General features: G+C 46.3%; 1 protein-coding gene across 1 annotated transcript in view; it reads left to right on the top strand.

Moving 5' to 3' along the window:
* The window catches only part of LOC137437247 (uncharacterized), a 119,566-nt gene that overhangs the window by 89,359 nt on the left and 12,447 nt on the right, over positions 1–17,760 (top strand). The window contains exons 10-12 of the mRNA XM_068131611.2: positions 4,479–4,607; positions 4,788–4,860; positions 6,618–7,621. Of these exons, the coding sequence (XP_067987712.2) occupies positions 4,479–4,607; positions 4,788–4,860; positions 6,618–7,621 (1,206 nt within the window). The remainder of the gene's footprint in view (positions 1–4,478; positions 4,608–4,787; positions 4,861–6,617; positions 7,622–17,760) is intronic.

The raw sequence follows: 17,760 nt of genomic DNA, 5'->3' as shown, positions 1-17,760 counted from the left end.
TCAAGATATCATCAATGCTGTACACCGGGGTACCATCAGACCATCGAAGCATGTCCTACTTCCGTGGGTCATGAAAACGCTCACCGGTAATACAGAGGTCATCAGAATATTGAATCGACTCGGGCACGGATGTTCGTACACAGTTCTCGAAGAAATCGAGACAGCGCTATGCATAGACAAATTAGCAAGTGTGGAGAAAGATACAGTACCACTTCCGTCACATGTGCACCCTTCGGTCCCGACTGTATTAGCATTCGATAACATCGACAGGCTCGAGGAATCGCTGAGTGGTGGCGGAACATCGCATCGCGTCAACGGTATCATCGTCCAACCGAAGTCGCAGTCGTGTTTGCCGCCCCAACCTCCATCGGCAGTATCCAAAGCAGATAAGAAGCGATCTATCCCGTCATCCAGCGATTTAGTTCCAATATACAGCGGTGGGAAACGAGAGGGCCCACCTGCAATCAAGCCTGCAGATCTTTCTGACACTCTTGCAGGTGCAACATCCCTTGCGCAGCGCCGAAATCACGTATGGATTATGACTCGCATGCTGGAACCATGCGACCAGACAATCAGTTCGTGGACTGGTTTCAACATCATGACTAGAGATCGTGTTCAGGTGACGGAAGATGTAGTTGGCTACCTGCCGACTATAAACGCGCCTGCCACAGATATGGCAACAGTGCAAGAAATCCTCAGAGAAGCTCTGAACATCATGTCATCACTTCAGCTTGAGCGTATACCGGTGGTGCTAGACCAGGCACTATTTGCTAAGGCGACCGAAATAGCATGGAAAGATGTCGATCGATATGGAAGAATCGTGCTCATGATGGGGAACTTCCATACCATCTGTAACTTCATGTCGAGCATTGGAAAAATGTTTGGAGATGCAGGCCTTCGGGATGTAGCTGTTGAGTCGGGAGTAATCGCTGAAGGTTCCATCAACAGGGTTCTGGAAGGCAAGCAATACAACCGTGCTGTGCGACTCCACAAGTTGATGTACGAGGCACTAATGCGCATCATTTGGAAGGGCTTCCAGGTGTGGATAGAAAGCAATCATCCTGACAAGGAACCCCAGATTCGAAGCACTGACCTCAAAATTCGCAGCATCAAGGAGGATGTTTGCCACGAAACTCTCGCTGCTGCTCTCGATGATGATTCATGTGTACAGAGCTTTGACATGTTCGCGAAATACTTACATTTTCTGCGAACCAAACATGGAGACCTGGCTCGCTTCTGGATGATGTATATTGATATGGTAGAGACCCTGCTGGCAGACCAACAGACGTCTTCAATAGCATTCAGGCCTTCACGTGTCAGCTGTACGCCAAGAACACGAAGATCGTCGGTGTTAATTCGCTCCGTTATCACATGTTCTGTGCAAAGAAGGGCCAGATCGAATCTGGACAATTGCCACCTTGTGAAGACTCCTTGATGCAGCATACGCTTAGGGCCAACTATCAGGCGGCTATCTGGCGACGCAGCCTTGAAAACCTACCAGACGTCCCAACACCATCAGCAGGACATGGTTGGGAACTCGATGATGGCGGTTCGCTCACAATCCGATGGATGGCGGGTCTACCAGCTCCAGATGTCGTCTTGAATCTCATCTCATGCACATGCAGAAGGACGTGTCGACCGTCAGATTGCTCCTGCATACTGAATGGGTTGAAGTGCACTGTTGTGTGTAAGCTGCAGGGATGCTCCAACATGGTGCAGGATGATGCTATCGTGGCTCAGGATGCCAATGACTCTGATGGCGACTCTGATGATTAACTTTGTGTGCACTGTATATTGTATAGCATATGTTGTTCTCTATTATAATGCAGGCCAAATTGCCTGAAAATCTTTATAGACAGATAAACGGTTTAGCAAAATGTATAATTTGGAAGATCATACCGGTGTTATTTGACTAAAACATGACATGTTCAATGATACCTCCGCTTGCTTATTAGGAATATACATCGTATGGTGTTAAAATCAGCTCCATACGTCTTTCCAAACTCTAGTAATGAATAATTAATATAATTGGCGGCCATTTTGAAATCCAAGATGGCCACCAAAGTGCAGATTTCCTATGTAACAATTTCCGCCTGCTTATTAGATATCGTATGGTGTTAAAATCCTCTCCGTACGACATTCCTATCTTGCGTTATCGTCAGAATAGATAATGCCAGCGGCGGCCTAAGTCATTTTATGCCTCTTTACATTTATTTGTTGTAAACTCGTGGTGGATGATATGTTTTAGTTTTTGAGTTATTTTTATAGACAGATAAACGGTGTAGCACAATGCATAATTTGGAAAATCATACCAGTGTTGTTTCACTAAAAAAAGTACAAGTCTAATAATAAAATATTGAAAAATATATGATTTTTTTTCGATAATTGATTTTTATAATAATTAATCTAAAACAAAATGCTTCATATTATTTTTTATTTAGACGGTACACATCGGACGTATATTTAGTCGTCAACCGCACATCGATAGCTAGTATAGAAGTCCAGATACACGTGCAACAATGTACCCCACCAAATGGGCATTTTCGAGCTGGGTGGTTTCAAAGATGGCGTCCATCCGGGCACTAAGCTACCGTTCTCAGATGTCCATCACACCTTTTCTGACACTTGAGACATTGGTCTAATGGAAAATCATAATGAGAATTACTCCCCCCGCCGGAGCATTACTTTTGGTCTGGCTCAAGGACTAACCACTGTTCCCGTCCTTCGTCCTTACAGTTGTGCGCGCTCTTTTGTACATTGCCATCACTACTCTGATCAACCATTCCTCCACTCCTAACTTCCTCAAAGCCCATGTCAATACTTTGCGTGGAACCCGATCGAATGCTTTCTCCAGATCAACAAACCCAAGAAACTACTTCTTCCTCTTCTCCATGTACTTCTGCAACTGCCTCACAATAAAAAGTGCGTCTGTCATTCCTCTTCCTGGCATAAATCCAAACTGCATTTCGTCAATCTTCACTTTCTTCCTTATCCTCCTCTCCAACACCCTTTCCAAAACCTTCATTCCATGTTCCAATAACTTTATCGTTTGGTACGAGCCACACTCCAGAGGGTCACCTTTCCCCTTGTATAGAGGGACGAGGGTACTCAGTTCCCAATCCACTGGAATGCGGCCTTCTTTCACCACCAGATTACAGATCTCTGTCATTCTCTTCACAACCCAACTTCCTGCTGCCTTCAACATATCTCCCACAACTCCTGTCGGCCCTCCCGCTTTTCTACTCTTCATTGCTTTTATCGCTTCCTCAACTTCCTTCTCAGTTATCTTCTCTGCTGGTCCTAAAACTGGGTTACTCTCCATGTTGCCATCCCATTCATTCTCTGTATTCAACAGCATTTCCACATATCTTTTCCATCTTCCTTTAATTCCAACTGGGTCCACAACAATTTGTCCCACTTCGTCCTTCAAGCAACTCACCCCCATCACATTACACCTCTCTTTCGCTATCTGCTTTGCAATCCTGAATACCGCTCTCTGGCCCTCTTCCGAATCCAAGCGTTCTCCGAACATTTTCCTACATGCCTCCTGCACCTTTGCTACCTCTTTTTTTGCAGCCTTCTTGGCTGCCTTATAACTTTCATGCTCTGCTTTTTCTGCTCCTGTACCCTTCGCATTCTGCCACTCCTTGAACTTCTTCCTCTTCTCGTCAATCCTCTTTCCAACTTCATCATCCCACCACCATGTTTCCGAGTGCCTCGGTGGTCCTTTTCTCCATCCACATACCTCACCAACGGCTCCCAACAGACTATCTTTCATTGACATCCAACCACTTTCAAGCTCAACCACATCATCCTCTACCCTACTCAGCCTCTCTTTTAATGCCTCCCTTACTGTCACCTCTTTCAACCTCCACAACTTCATTCTCGGTTGGTACTTCACCTGCCGAGCTCTCCTCGCACCTTTCACCCTTATGTCGCAGACAACCAAGTGGTGCTGTGAAACAGCCTCCTCCCCCGGGACCACCTTTGTGTCCCGGAGGTGCCCCCTATCTCGCCTACGCACCCTCAGGTAGTCAAACGGTTGTCGTCGACCCACCTGATGTGTATGTAACAAACTTATTATCCTCTTTCTGGAACTGAGTATTACAAATCAACAAATCAGCTCCATCAGCAAACTCCAAAATCCTTTCACCTTCTCAATTTCTCACAACATATCCATAACCCCCATGAACTCCCTCAAAACCATCCATACTCCTTCCCACATGTCCATTTAGGTCTCTGCCTACCACAACAACTTCCTCATCTTTCACGTTTTCCATCAGCTTCTCTAAAGCACACCAGAACTTGTCCTTCTCTTCATCGCTCTGACCAACCTGCGGAGCATATCCCGAGATGGCGTTCATCAAGAGCTTTCCAATCATCATTTTCCATTATTTCCATTATTCATATGCAATTGGATAAATCATTAATTCCTTTTTAAATCTGCTGCTTTGTTCTGTCTGGACCTGATTATGCAGGTGATGGACTCGACCATGCCACTACTGGGGGAAAGCCCCACTGAGGAGCAGCAGCTTATTGCTGACCTTGTACTGGCACGCTTGGAACGTGTGCTTTCTAATCCACAGGCAGTAGATGCCAGAGTGCAGGTTTGTAATGAAGTCAGTCTGGAAATTGGGATGAAGACATGTTGATGGCAGTTTCTTCTCAAAGCCTCATTTATGCTCGGTTGCACAACTGGTTGAATTCAGGGTGGCTTTGAACCTCTTTGATTTCGTTGAACTGATATTTACTCCAATTGTCATTGCTTTTCCTCCTACCCCTTGCAGCTGGCGTCACCAAGCCTTGGCGATCCTCAGCCACCTGGACAAAGTTGCCTAGAATACATCCTGGATTGCAATGGTAACTAGAACAGCACTCGGTAGAGCACATACCTCTGCCAGCCTGAACAATTTACGTTTTGTATCCCACTGATAGGCTGGATCTGCATCCGGACTTGAACCCAAATCTAATTGGCTTGTTCTTTTCACCTACCCAATTCATCCACCAAGTTTTGTCATAACCCATACACGTATATTTGAAATACAGTATTGTGCTATATATTGTTTTAGGCCCCATCTCTCAATTGTGAAGAATCGCTTTAAGAATTCTAGTATCTGGATCCTGATCTTCACCAAAATCTAATCAATTTCTCCTTGCAACACACTCGACCTGTCCACTAAGTTTTATCCGAGTCTGTCCATAACTTTTTGAGATATCCTGCTCACAAACAGATAGATAGACAAACAAAAATTGTGGTGAAAACGTAACCTCCATCCACCTTTGGTGATGGAGGTAATAAAATAATTTTAATTTCACAAATACAGCTACAAACTCAAAACCCGAAGCACACAGATTACTAGACAGGCATAGATAATGCTCGTGCTGCTGTCTCGGTGTGCACAAAATTTATGTTGAGATAAGTTTTAATCGGTATATTCTTTCTACGATTTCAAAGAAAAATGCTCTTCCAGCCAGAATTACAAAGCAACACTCATTTGAGGGCCATTTATTATTACATACACTTCACTCAGGAACAACCAACCACACTACAGTCAGCTCTGGCATTTTGTATTGGCTTTGATAGATAGTATCCAGTTAGATGAGGGTAGTAGTCTAGGTGAAAGGTTAATTTTAAAGTTAGCACTACCATAACTTATGCTGTGATAATGAGCTAAACGATATGATATCTGGTATTACTTGCTGATAACCAAGCTATGATTAAATACAGTCGGACCCCGCTATTTGCGGTTCCGCTATTCGCGGCCGTGTTCCGCAAAATCGCGTTTTTCTCCCCCTATTCGCGGCCATGTTCCGCGAATTTGCGGATTTTCAGGATTTTTTTTTTAACCGAGTCGCTAGCTTGACACATTTATAAAACCCATCTTTCACCAGCCATGCATAAAGCAGCTGGACATACGCAAAAAACATATTCTACGAGCCGCGAGCATGACCTGCTTCTACATTCACTGTTGTGTGCTTTGCGTTTTCATGGCGCCGCAAATTTTAGCCGCACTATAATCGAGAGCTTCACATGATGTTCCATCAGCTGGATAACACGTCATCCCTGTGAGTTACTGTACAGAATGAAAACATTCCACAGTATCTATTAGTGCAATTAGCTGTCTCCCTTTTCCCCATTGAAACTGGCACGGCATGCATGCACGGATTTTCATTGACATTCGCGGGATTTGCCTCGCAATTTCCGGGATTTTCATTGACATTCGCAGTATTTGCCTCGCCATTTCAGTGACTCATCGACCTTCGCAGATTATCGTCGACGTTCTCGGGATTTGCCTCACCATTCGCGGATTTTGCCTCTCCATTCACGGCTTGTTCGTCTATTCACGGATTTCGTGACTCGGGAACCTATCTCCCCTTTTTCCATTGAAACGATGCCCCGCCATTCACGGTTTCGCAATTCGCGGCATTTTCCAGGAACGTATCCCCCACGAATAGCAGAGTCCGACAGTATACAAGCTATGATTAAATACATATATTAATTGAAGAAACATGAATGAATTAACAATGACCTGTTTATTACAATGGCAATTAATTATGAAATCCACAATTCCAAGTGTAATTTTCCCTCGTTTCAATAGCTTAATGTGTTCATGCAGGTTCCCAAAAACAACGAGAAGGAAGACCAGGAAACATTGATGCAAGAATTCAAGAAAATGGAGTAACTGTTGCTTCCTCACAGCCGCAGCCCACTGGGCGACCTGTACCACCAAAGACCTTGTCTTCTGTGCAGAAGCAGAAGAAACCACAAGAGATTGTAACTCAATCAAGGCCCCAGAGCCAAACACAGTTGGAAAACCGGCCAATTGAGGTAGAGGCTGCAGCAAGGTGGCGTCCAGCAGGAGCACAGGTTCAATGTAAAGTAACACAAGTTAAAGCCGCGGTTGAGACGGTAGGGCAGATAGCAGCGGAACAGCACAGTGGGGTTCCAAAGCGAGACCCACGAGATGCAGGTGCTGAGATGTCTTCACGAGTTGAGAGTGAAGAGAAATTGAAACAGAAGGGTGATAAAGATGTTCTGCATGAAAAACTAAAGAGTTGTACAGAAAAACAAGAGTCAAATTTTGGAGAAATGTCATCAATATGCCAAAGAACATCTATGCAGGGCCGCCCTCAGCCACATCAGCAGCAGCAACTCCCACAGCGCCCCCCTACTGATCCAAATCGACTTTTTGAACAATCGTCACAAGACAATTGGCAAAAACCACAAGAAATTATCGGAATTAATTCAAGCCAGTCAATCTGTCGAGGAGGACCACAACCAGAAAATGTGTCTTCCATGTCCACTCTTAGTAGTGGAAAATCAGAGCCACGCTCGAATCACCCAGAGATCCCTCAGGAACTCAGCAGTACAAGCACTCGTCCAATTGCCCAAAGCGGCATTCCTGCTGTGATCTCTACATCAAATCAGTCGCCACAGCCTCCACTTCGACCCCAAAGCGTGGCTTCTCGCCGTTGGCCACCACCTCCAAGAACCATGGAAGCTGCACACAGTCAATCCATTGGCTCAGGAGAGCCAAAGCTTGGGGATAAAAGACAGAAATCTGAAAATACAGCAGGACAGCAAAAAGGTGCAGGAGAGATTGACACCATAGAGTTTGTGGTAAGTTATTTTGAGTCTCTACCTCAAGCTCTTGGCATTCTCTTTTTTGGGGTAGTGATTCGTTTTTCACTTTGATATTGTTGGTTTATATTTAGTTTATTTATTTTTTGTCATTTTCATGATTTGGTTCATACTTCATGATTTTCTTCATATGAATTGTATCATACATCGATCTAATTTGTAGTTGAACAGTGTAGTAATGGAACTATACTGCTTTCTGGTTCTAGGTCTAATATCTCATTATCAGTAAAAATGCAGCTAAGCCATTTTCCTGTGAGAATTTGACTCGGGTGATGGTTGAGAAACTTCCTAAACAATCTGCAGTCTGTTTTTAGGAAACAGACAGAGTTTCCTAAACTGATTGGCTGTTTATTCCATGATGCCAAAGCCATATCCACACCTACTTAATGTAATCTCTTAAACTTGTTAATTTTTTTCCTTTGCAACCCTTGTGTGTTGACTCAATGATTTGCTTCTTCTTTCAACCCTTGATTCTTACCCAGATATGGTTGTCTGTGAAACTGCTGTCAAAGCATTCACTAGACACCTCTGGTATTTGTCAGAACACCTTGCTGCATTAGCTCTTTTTGATAGCCGGGTGGATGATGAGACAAAGGCAAAGATGGTGAAGAACTTCAAGCGGGCTCCAAAGCCAAACAATCTTCATAGGATAGATGCTGAAGCCTTCAGGCTTTCTGACTCAGTGGACACCTACATCACAAGTCGATCCCCTGAATTATTTGGTGTTGTCATCTCAGAGTCTGACAAAGAAGTATCACTGAGTTTTCTGGAAAAGGAGCCACACCTCTGGAACATAGACAACTCATACCAAGAGCTTGGAAAGAACATACGCAGCATGAAGGTTATCAGTGACTGTGCTGAGCGAGGTGTTGCTCTCATCCAAACTTTCCATGACACTCTGACCAAGAATGAAGAGCAGAAGCAATTTGTGTTGAGAGTTGTGAAACTTCATCGTGAAAACTTTCCAATGTCAACCAAAGCCATCTTGTCAAAGAAGTAGGCAATGTTTCGAAACACAAGTTTCTGAAAACAATATTACGTAAAATCATTCAAATTATGTGTATTCTGATGTTTACTTTGTTTTAATTGTTCTGATAGATATTTTATATTTTCTGATGGATTATTTATTTTTTCCGATAAATGATTTATTGTCAAATTAATACATGAATGTTTAATCTACTGTTTTGTTTTTAATCTTAATTTGACTATGAATGAACATTGAACAATGAACAATGAACAATTGAACAAACGTACATTGTACAATGGTACATTGTACATAATTATTTATTAGTTTACAAACAAACAATAACAATAATAAATAATTTGAGTAATTGAAAATAGATAATTATCTATGAATTGATGGATGATGCTGAAAATTCTGTCTTATTATTCATTAAAATTTGTCAACATTTTGAGCAACCGTTTTGAGCAACAAGCAACCAATCAAGCTCAAATTTTCACCACAAACTACTTTCTTCAATAGGAATAGGGGCAGGCTTGTGGAGAAATGAAAATCCAATCCTCAAATTTGCTGGACCACCCTAATATATATATGTATATACCGTATATACCGGTGTATAATACGCACCCGTGTATAGTACGCACCCCCAACTTCCACCCTCAAAAAAAACAAAAAACATTCATTTTCAGATTACAGTAGCGTGAATCTATGCATTTGTACACAAACTTTAAGTAGCACAAAATGAACATTTTGAAAGGAAAAAAAACAACTCAATATTTAGCTATATGTAGTCAGTATTCTGTTACACACGCGTCAGTGTCCAGATGTGCATGCAATCGCGCGGGAGCTTCTTTGCTTCATAGAAGAAAGGAGAGAGTAGAGAGATTATTAAAACATACTTTATTGTGAAGTTGTGGCCCTGCAAAGGGCCGTTTGGGTGTGTGATGGGCTTCTCAGCTAAAGCCAAGGAAATCCTCATCGTCGCTCTCCTCTTCGAAGATGGCATGCAAGTCCTCGTCTGGGTCGGTTAGAATGGTCTGGTCGGCGTTTCTGATCTCGGTTGGAGGGGTCTGGTTGGCGTTTCCAATCCTGCTGAGCAGGTAGTTGTGCTCCCGGCGAAGCTTGATTATGAACGCCTGGAAGCGTGTCGTTTTGTCGGCCGTATCGTCAGGAAGATGCTGTGCGATGTGCGTGCAGCGTCGTACCGACAGATTATGGCGTTCCATAAATCTGTAGGCCCACGATGTGCTGGCCATGAAGTCTTCGATGTCTCCGTCCAAAGCGAAGCTCCTTGCCTTCAGCCTGAGAGCAGGTGTAGAGATGGCGTGACCCTCTGCCCTCTTCTCCCGAACCCAGGCGATGACACGCTCCTCCAGCTGAGGCCACTTCACCGATTTGCCCCTGTTTGCCTTCTTCTTCCTCGGCATATCCTCTATGGAAGCCTTTGTTATTCGCCAGCGACGGATGACAGACTCATTCACGCCGTGCTTCCTCCCAGCTTCTCGGTTCCCAAACTCTTCTGCAGACTGACAGACGGAGAGTTTGAACGTTGAAGTGTACGACCGCCTTGACATCTTGATCTTCTCTTCTCTGGAACCGGATAGAATGTATGAAGACGTTTCAGTCCGAGCAGACGTTTACAGTAATCTGCCTTATAATTTCGGATTGCTACGCAATTGCAGTCATAAAATAAAAGACCTTCAAAATAAAAGACCGATGTGGCTTTTCAGAGCGGGAAAAGCCGTTCTATTCACATTCCGGAAGCGGCGTTGCTTTGAGCGGTAAATCCATAGAAAGCACGTAATGGTACAAAATCCACTTGCCATCCGGGGTGAACAAGCTGCAATTGTGGCCCTGCATGTCGGCGCAATTGTGCATGACGCAACGGGGAAAACGTGCAACCGAGATCGCTTTTCGTAAAATACTTTTTTTCGTAAATGTATTGTAAAATTGACTTCGTTTTGAAGCCGAGTTTTTTTTCCCTATCCCCGTGTATAGTACGCACCCCCAACGTGTATAGTACGTCTTATACACTGGTATATACGGTATATATATATATATATATCTATATATATATATATATATATATATATATATATATATATATATATATATATATATATATATATATTGTTGTGGATATGAGAATGGTTTTTTTTGTTGTTGTGTAAATAGTTGTAAAAATATCGCCCTCCTTACTCCAGTTATGTATAAAGGTCAAAGTGCGTCCCGTAATTAGTTCATAAACACCACACGTTAGCCAATCATAGATTTCCCCCCTTGTTGACAGTTATTTCCTTATTATGTGTATTAGGCTAAGGATTTGTCTTCCATTAATTTGACACTCCATTGCACTGCATTAAATAAAGTAGATCCCTCCGTCATGGCATCTTCCAAGTGCCAGGTTTAGCCACTTTGCTGCATTTCATCTGCCGTCCACTTTGCTGCATTTCATCTGCCGTCCACTTTGCTGCAATTGCCAAATGTTCGCCCCCAAAACCACCATTGGCCACGAGGCAAGGTCGGGGAAGAAGGGCATGTCTCCACCTCGTCATAGAGGGGAGGAGTGAACCAGCCCTTGCCGACCAACCCAGAACGAGGGGTTGGCTTTAGAGGGCGGAGAGAGAACGTTTGGGGGAGGTTCGCAGAAGGGTCAAGGGTGGGGCTTATATAACCCGAGGCAGAGGCCCCCAGAGAGAGTCGAGGAGGGAGGAGATCAGAACACCGAAAAGCCTGGAAGTTGTTGTTGGACTAAGCAAGAGAGGAAGTTGTTGGACTGGGTTGGACTAAGAAAGAGAGAGGAGAGAACCCGTCACGCCAGACCCCCCACCAGCGCGTCGGCTCCACCAAGCAGCTCCGACCCGTGATCCCGCGCACACGACAGGATCAGTGGCATCGGCGGCCGTCGAGGTCCAGCCCGACGTCCCGTGCGGGATCAAGCTCCAGCCAGCTCCGTGCCTTCCTCCCCCTCCAGCCACCCACCTCCTTCCAGCCAATCCACTCTGCAATTCCCCGTGTGAGTCCGTCTTTGTTTGTTCTGTCCAGGGAATAAGTTAAGCCTGTTAGATAAGCTAGCAAATTTCACTGTGTCTCTGAGTTCTTCTGTAAATTATTTTATTATCCTTCCTTCTTCCTTGGTTTATTTGGTCCTGTAAATAGCAAATAAATTATATTCGTATTGCAAACCCTTTTTGTCTTCTTCTTCTTCTTCTTCACATCCGTGTCGCCTTTGTCTTTTCCCTATTGAATATCTGTGGCGTGATTTTGGCCAACGTTCAGGAATCGGGTTAGTCGGGGTAACTGTTCGGGCGCGGCGGCCATCCGCTCGGCAAACAACATCCTAGCCGTGTCCGTAACAATATATATATATATATATATATATATATATATATATATATATATATATATATTGTTGTGGATATGAGAATGTTTTTTTATTTTATTGTTGTGGTAAAACGTTGTTGTAAAACGTTGTTGTAAAAGGTTGTGGTAAAAGGTTGTTGTAAAAGGTTGTTGTAAAAGATCACCCCTCCTCCCTCCGTTGTGGTTGTATAAAGGTCAAAGGGCGTTCCCGTAGTTAGTCCATAAAAAACATACATGCAGGACACGATATATCTTTTCTTTTGGTAGTTATCTCTTATTCTGTGTTTTAGGATAAGGCTGTGTCTCCCATTAATTAAAAGTACTCCATTGCACCAGTGAAAGAGAGTAGACCCCCTTTCCTTCCCATCCCCAAAAATCTCCCTTTCCATCCCCTCCAAAACCTCCAATGACCTCATATTACATCCCCCTCTCGTCATTGGCGAGCCTCGATTGCCCATATTACCTCCCCTCCAATAACCACCATTGACCACGAGGCTCGGGTCGGAGAAGAAAGGCGTGTCGCACCTCGTCAGAGGGGAGGAGGGGCGCGCCGCCCGTCGTCATCCAGGGCGGAGCCCGAGGGTCGCGCGACCAACCAGGGCCGAGGTGAGCACCCCCGATGGGCGTGTCCAAAGCGCCGGGGGGCGTGATCGCTGGGGGCGCTATAAAAGGGCGCAACCGGAAGTGGACAAAGAGAAGAGAAAGAGAGAAAAGAGAAGAAGAAAGAGAGATGCACTCTGGGTTGGTCTGGGTCGGTTGAGAGAAAGAGAGGAGGAGTTGGTTGCAAGGAGTTGGTGACAGTCGGTTGCCAGAGAAAGGAGTCGGTGGTCAGTTGGTTGCGGTGGTGAGGAGTCGGTGGTGACGAGTGAGACAAGGCCTGGCAAGGCAAGTGCAGGCAGCCGCAGCAGCGCCACCCAACCGCCAAAGGGGGCCTGAACGGCGGTTCGGAGCAGGGCCGAAACGGAACGGCGGCTGCTGAACGCGCCGGTTGTGCTGCGGGACCCCCCTTGGACCTTTCCTCTCCCTCCAGCCATCCACCTTCTGCCATCCCTGGCATTCCCCGCGTGAGTCAGCGTTCTGTTTGTTCTGTCCTGGGATATAAGTTAAGTCTGTAGGTAAGCTAAATTTGCACTGTGTCACCTGCGTCTTGTGCTTGTAAATAAACGTGACATCTGTCTTTTTGCTTGTGTGTAAATAGTAGGAATAAATGTAGTAGTATTTCAAACCTTTTTTTTTGTCTCCGTTTTCCTCTTGCATTGCGTCGCTTTTGTCTTTTCCCTCATTGAGCAGCTAGGGTGCGATACAACCAACGTTCGGGTGGAATCGGGTGAGTTTTGTTAGGTCGCGGTTTTAAACCACCGCTCGGTCTATAACATCCTAACCGCGATCTATAACAATTGGTAGTCAGGAGGTGGGATTCGAACCTGGGACTAAATTTATTTAGCCCAAATTTTGGACACCAATTGTGTTAGTACTATAACAATTGGTGTCGGGGAGTGAGATCGACCCGGAGCGCGCTTCACGCGCTCAAAATTATAAAATACCGAAATTTGTTTTGTTTTAAAGGAAAAGCCCGAATTTTGAAATCGCGCCATGGCTGTCCAAGGCGACGGGATGCCGGTGGGAGAGATAGAGGGGTTAGAAGTAACCCAGGACTTCGGGGAAGAAAAGGAGGAGGAAAATGGCAATGTGGTTGCGGGAATTTCAGGTGCACAAAATGGCGCTCTAGCGCACGTGATTACAGCGGCGCCACATTTAGCCACGCCCATGGTCGCGGTAGTCGAACCGGAGATGCCAATGGATTTGAACCTTTTTTTTATACAAATGAAGGCCCTTATGGCCCAGAATAGTGAGCGATTGGAGGGCCAAATGGGGGTAATGGGGAACCGGATGGATGCTCAGAGTGAGCAATTGGGGGTAATGGGGAACCAAATGGGGGTAATGGGAAACGAAATGGGGGTAATGAGGGACGAAGCGAGGGGTACCAGTGAGGGGTTAGACAATAATTTTAAGGGATTAGACAAGAAATTTGGGAAGTTAGACAATAATTTTGAGGAGTTAGACAAGAAATTTGGGAGGTTAGACAATAATTTTGAGGGGTTAGACAACGGGATAAAAGAGGTGAGAAATGGGTTAATGGGGTTAGAAAATAGGATGGAGGACAAATTGCGGGAAATAGGGGAACAATCCGCCCGGGAAATCGAACAGATGGGGAACCAGATGGAGGAAATACGACGAGGGGTGAGTGAGGAGGTCTCGGGGCTACGCGAGGAGGTAAAGCGAGGCGAAAAGCGTATAGAGAAAGAGGTGAGAAATAATACGGCAAAGTTACAGGGGGGAATAGAAGATCTGACGAAAGGAGTAGAACAGCTGACAGTGGGACAAAAGGAACCAGCGGACCAAGTGGAAAAGAACACAGCAATCATCGGGGGTTTAAAAGCAACACAAAAGGACATAAAAAATGAATTAATAGCGACACAAAAGGAATGTCAAATGGTACATGAGGGATTGACGAAGAGGTTGGAAGAGGTGACAGAAGTAATGGAGACGAAGGACCGGGAGGTAAGGACGCACATAGAAACGGTTAAAGTAGCGATGGAGGAAGAAATAGAGGGGGCGCACCGGGAGCTGAAGGAGGTAAAGGAAAAATTAGAGGAGGTGGAAGAGGGGGTGAGTGAAATTAAGAAGAGACGGAGGGAAACTAAGAGGGAGATAAAGGAGGAAGTCATGGAATATGTGCAAGGTCGGTGCTCAACTCATGATGTGATGCTCAGTAACCAAATAAAGAGTTTGCAGGTGGCAAAGGAGGTGCGGGGACGAGGTGCCAAGGTGAGTGGCAATGTATATGATGTGAGGAAAGCTTCAGTCGGCTTGGGGATTGGATTGGATCCGGGTGTTCGTGAGAGGCCGTTGGTGAAGTGTGCGACAGGTCTGGTGTGCGAAAAAAGAGGTGTGCGAGAATGTCCGACCATGGGGTGTGTGAGGAAAAAGTGCACGCCGAGGAGTGAGTGTGCCGTCAGGAGTGAGTCGGTCGTAGCGCGTGTGCGAGGGAGCACAGGGAAGCGCGGTGTGGTGAGTGTTACGGAGGAGGTAACGAAAAAGTGTGCGCGGGAGGATGCGCGAGAAAGGTGTGTAACGGACGGGTGCATGAGGAAAGAGTGTGCTGTCGAGAGTAAGGGTGAGTGCGCGACCGAGAGTGGAGGTGAGAGTAGTGAGAGTGAAACGGAGCGTGGGTTGGTTGTGACAGGTGAGCGAGGATGTACACCTGGAATGGAAGGAAGCACACCTGGGATGGTAGAGCGTGTGTGGGAAGGCACATTTGAGTTGGTAGTGAGGCACGTGGATGGGTGTGCGAATGAGAGCACACCTGTGATTGTCACAGAGGAAGTGACCGAGGAGGGGGCGCGAAGAGGTGTGTTAGTGAGGTGTGCGAGCGACGAATGTGTGCCAAAGTGTTCGGTGGTCAGGTGTGTGACCAAGTCGGTGAGCGGAATGAGTGTACCGAGGTGTGTTAGAGAAGGTACGACCAAGAGCATGGAAACGGCTGCATGTATGAGCACGAAAGGGGTAGCGTCTGCTTGTAGGCATCCAGGTGAGGCGTCGACGATAACCGGGTTAAAGGTTAGAACGACTTATAGCCGACTCGGGCCCTCGGTGCGTGCCGGGCTTCGCGTGCCGCGAGAACCAGCGGGGATCCGAACCACGGCGGTTTCGAAAGAACCGCCGTGCGCGATCCACGCTGGGCCTCGCGTGGAACGGCCGCGTCCGGGCTCCACTAGGCGGAGCGGGCAGCTCGATAGGAAGGGTCGTCATGGCGACCACTTTCTATTGAGACGTGCCGGCAGGTCGAGATCGGGACATTGGATGGCTCCACGCCGAGGTGGTGCGTGGGATCTCGGCCCGGGTAAGCCCCCCGTCCCTGCCCCGAATGCGGGACGTATCCAGCCGCTGGCACCAAACAACCCGCATTCATGGCTTGGCTTTACGAAGCCGAGCTGTAGATGTGAATTGGCGCACCGAGAGGACCTAATAAGTAGACGGACTGTGATGATGATAGTAGTGATTTGGTACGAAATTTATAAAAGTGGGTAGAATTGGCCGTAAATGGAAAGCTTTTGATTTGCTGGATTTGGACGAACAAAATTTATAGTGAGAGACCCCCAATGTGGTGGGATGGCAAATCCATCATCCCTCACATTATAGTGGGGCAAAGGAGCAATAGCTTATGGGGTGTATGGCAGTGAAAACTAGCCCGGGTGGGTTAGGTTATATTGATAGGGCCCTAGAAGATGACATTAGGTGACGTTAAGTTTAGTTAGTGACTGATACCTGTAGTGGGGACGCAGGTAGATTAGTGTGGATTATAATGACGTGGGAGCGCAATAGTTTAAAGGGACGACTGGGAAGCGCAAGTTTCAGAGGGGAGTAGTTAGCTGAGATGATGCCGTGTGTGTGAGGATTGAACAGGTGTGATTGCACAGGTGTGCAACTGAACAGGTGGATGGAGCAGTGTATGAGTGAGTAGTGGTGATTGCGTGTTGTGTTGACCAAATGGTCCAGGAAGAGGAGGAGGGTGCAGGTGGCACCAGGTAGGATTGCACAGGTGTGCAACGACAGGTGAATGAAAGACAGGTGTATGGAATAAATGATATGGAGTATTGGCCAATGGATGGTCGTGGAGTGGGTATGGTGGAAATTGTGGAGTGGAGTGGATGGTGCGAAGGTGTGAATGGGGGAAGAGTGGACCCCCCATCACGGATACCCGGGGCGGGTAGTGTAAGAGTTAGGTAGAGGGTACAGGTAAATTGTGGTTGGATATTGGCATCTGTGGTGCGGTTGGAAGAATGATGTTTGGATGGGTGCATTAGTGTTGTGGAAATGGCTGGGCGTGTAGCCTGTTAGTGTGTGTAGTTGGTTTGGGCACTCCACCACTGTAAGGATGTCGGCCAGGTGAGGCCGCAGGTGGGCTCTGGGACCCGGTAGTAGTTGTTGTGGATGGGGCCCGAGGATCCGGAGGACGGACCCGGGTAGCCCAGTGCCAGAGGGCACCATGGGGTGACAGAGCCAGGAGAGGGGCTGCCCCCAGTTAGATAGGTTAGGGTGAGGAGCTAGGTAAGCTCGGGTGGCAACTACAGTGGTGGAGGTGTGCAGGTGGGTAGACCTGTTGGGAGAGCTACACGTCGCGGCCCAGAAATTGTGCGAGGGCACCGGGAGATGAATCGGGGGAGTGAGACCCCAAATTGAAAAGCACCACAGTTTGGCCAATGGGAATTGGTTTTTAGAACCCATAGTGTAAGAGGGCCAATGGTTTGGCCGGAGAAAGACCCCGGGTAGTGTAAAGTGTGTTAAAGTCATTTAGAGGATAGTTAGGATGAAGGATCTCCTCGCACCATCTGCACCCACTCACCGGAGGTGACAGGTAACTCCACACCATGCCATGTTTTATTATTTTTTATTGTGCAAATGTTTGGAATGTGAGACGCATCATGACGTGGGTGTGACATTGTGCTTTGATGTTCCATCTCTGCCTCCTTATGAGGATTGATGATGAATTAATGATGGCAAATTTTTGAAGTAGAGGGATTGTGGTGACGAATTTGATATAGGGGAAATATGGGGAAGACGTGACAGTAGTGACGAATTGGTAATGTGTAGGTTTTGTACATATGGGGTAAGGGCAAGGGTGGGCTAGGTAACAGGGGGGTGACGTACGGTAGGGACGAGCTTTCTCACTTCGCCCTCCGTACGCATTTCGCCTTGCATTGCCTTTTTGATGTGTACCCTTGAGTGGTGT

The sequence above is a fragment of the Myxine glutinosa genome, chromosome 12, assembly GCF_964187855.1.
Source record: "Myxine glutinosa chromosome 12, kmMyxGlut1.1, whole genome shotgun sequence".
NCBI lineage: Eukaryota > Metazoa > Chordata > Myxini > Myxiniformes > Myxinidae > Myxine > Myxine glutinosa.
Note: the sequence above shows the minus strand (reverse complement) of the source record. Positions and strands in the feature narration are given on the sequence as shown.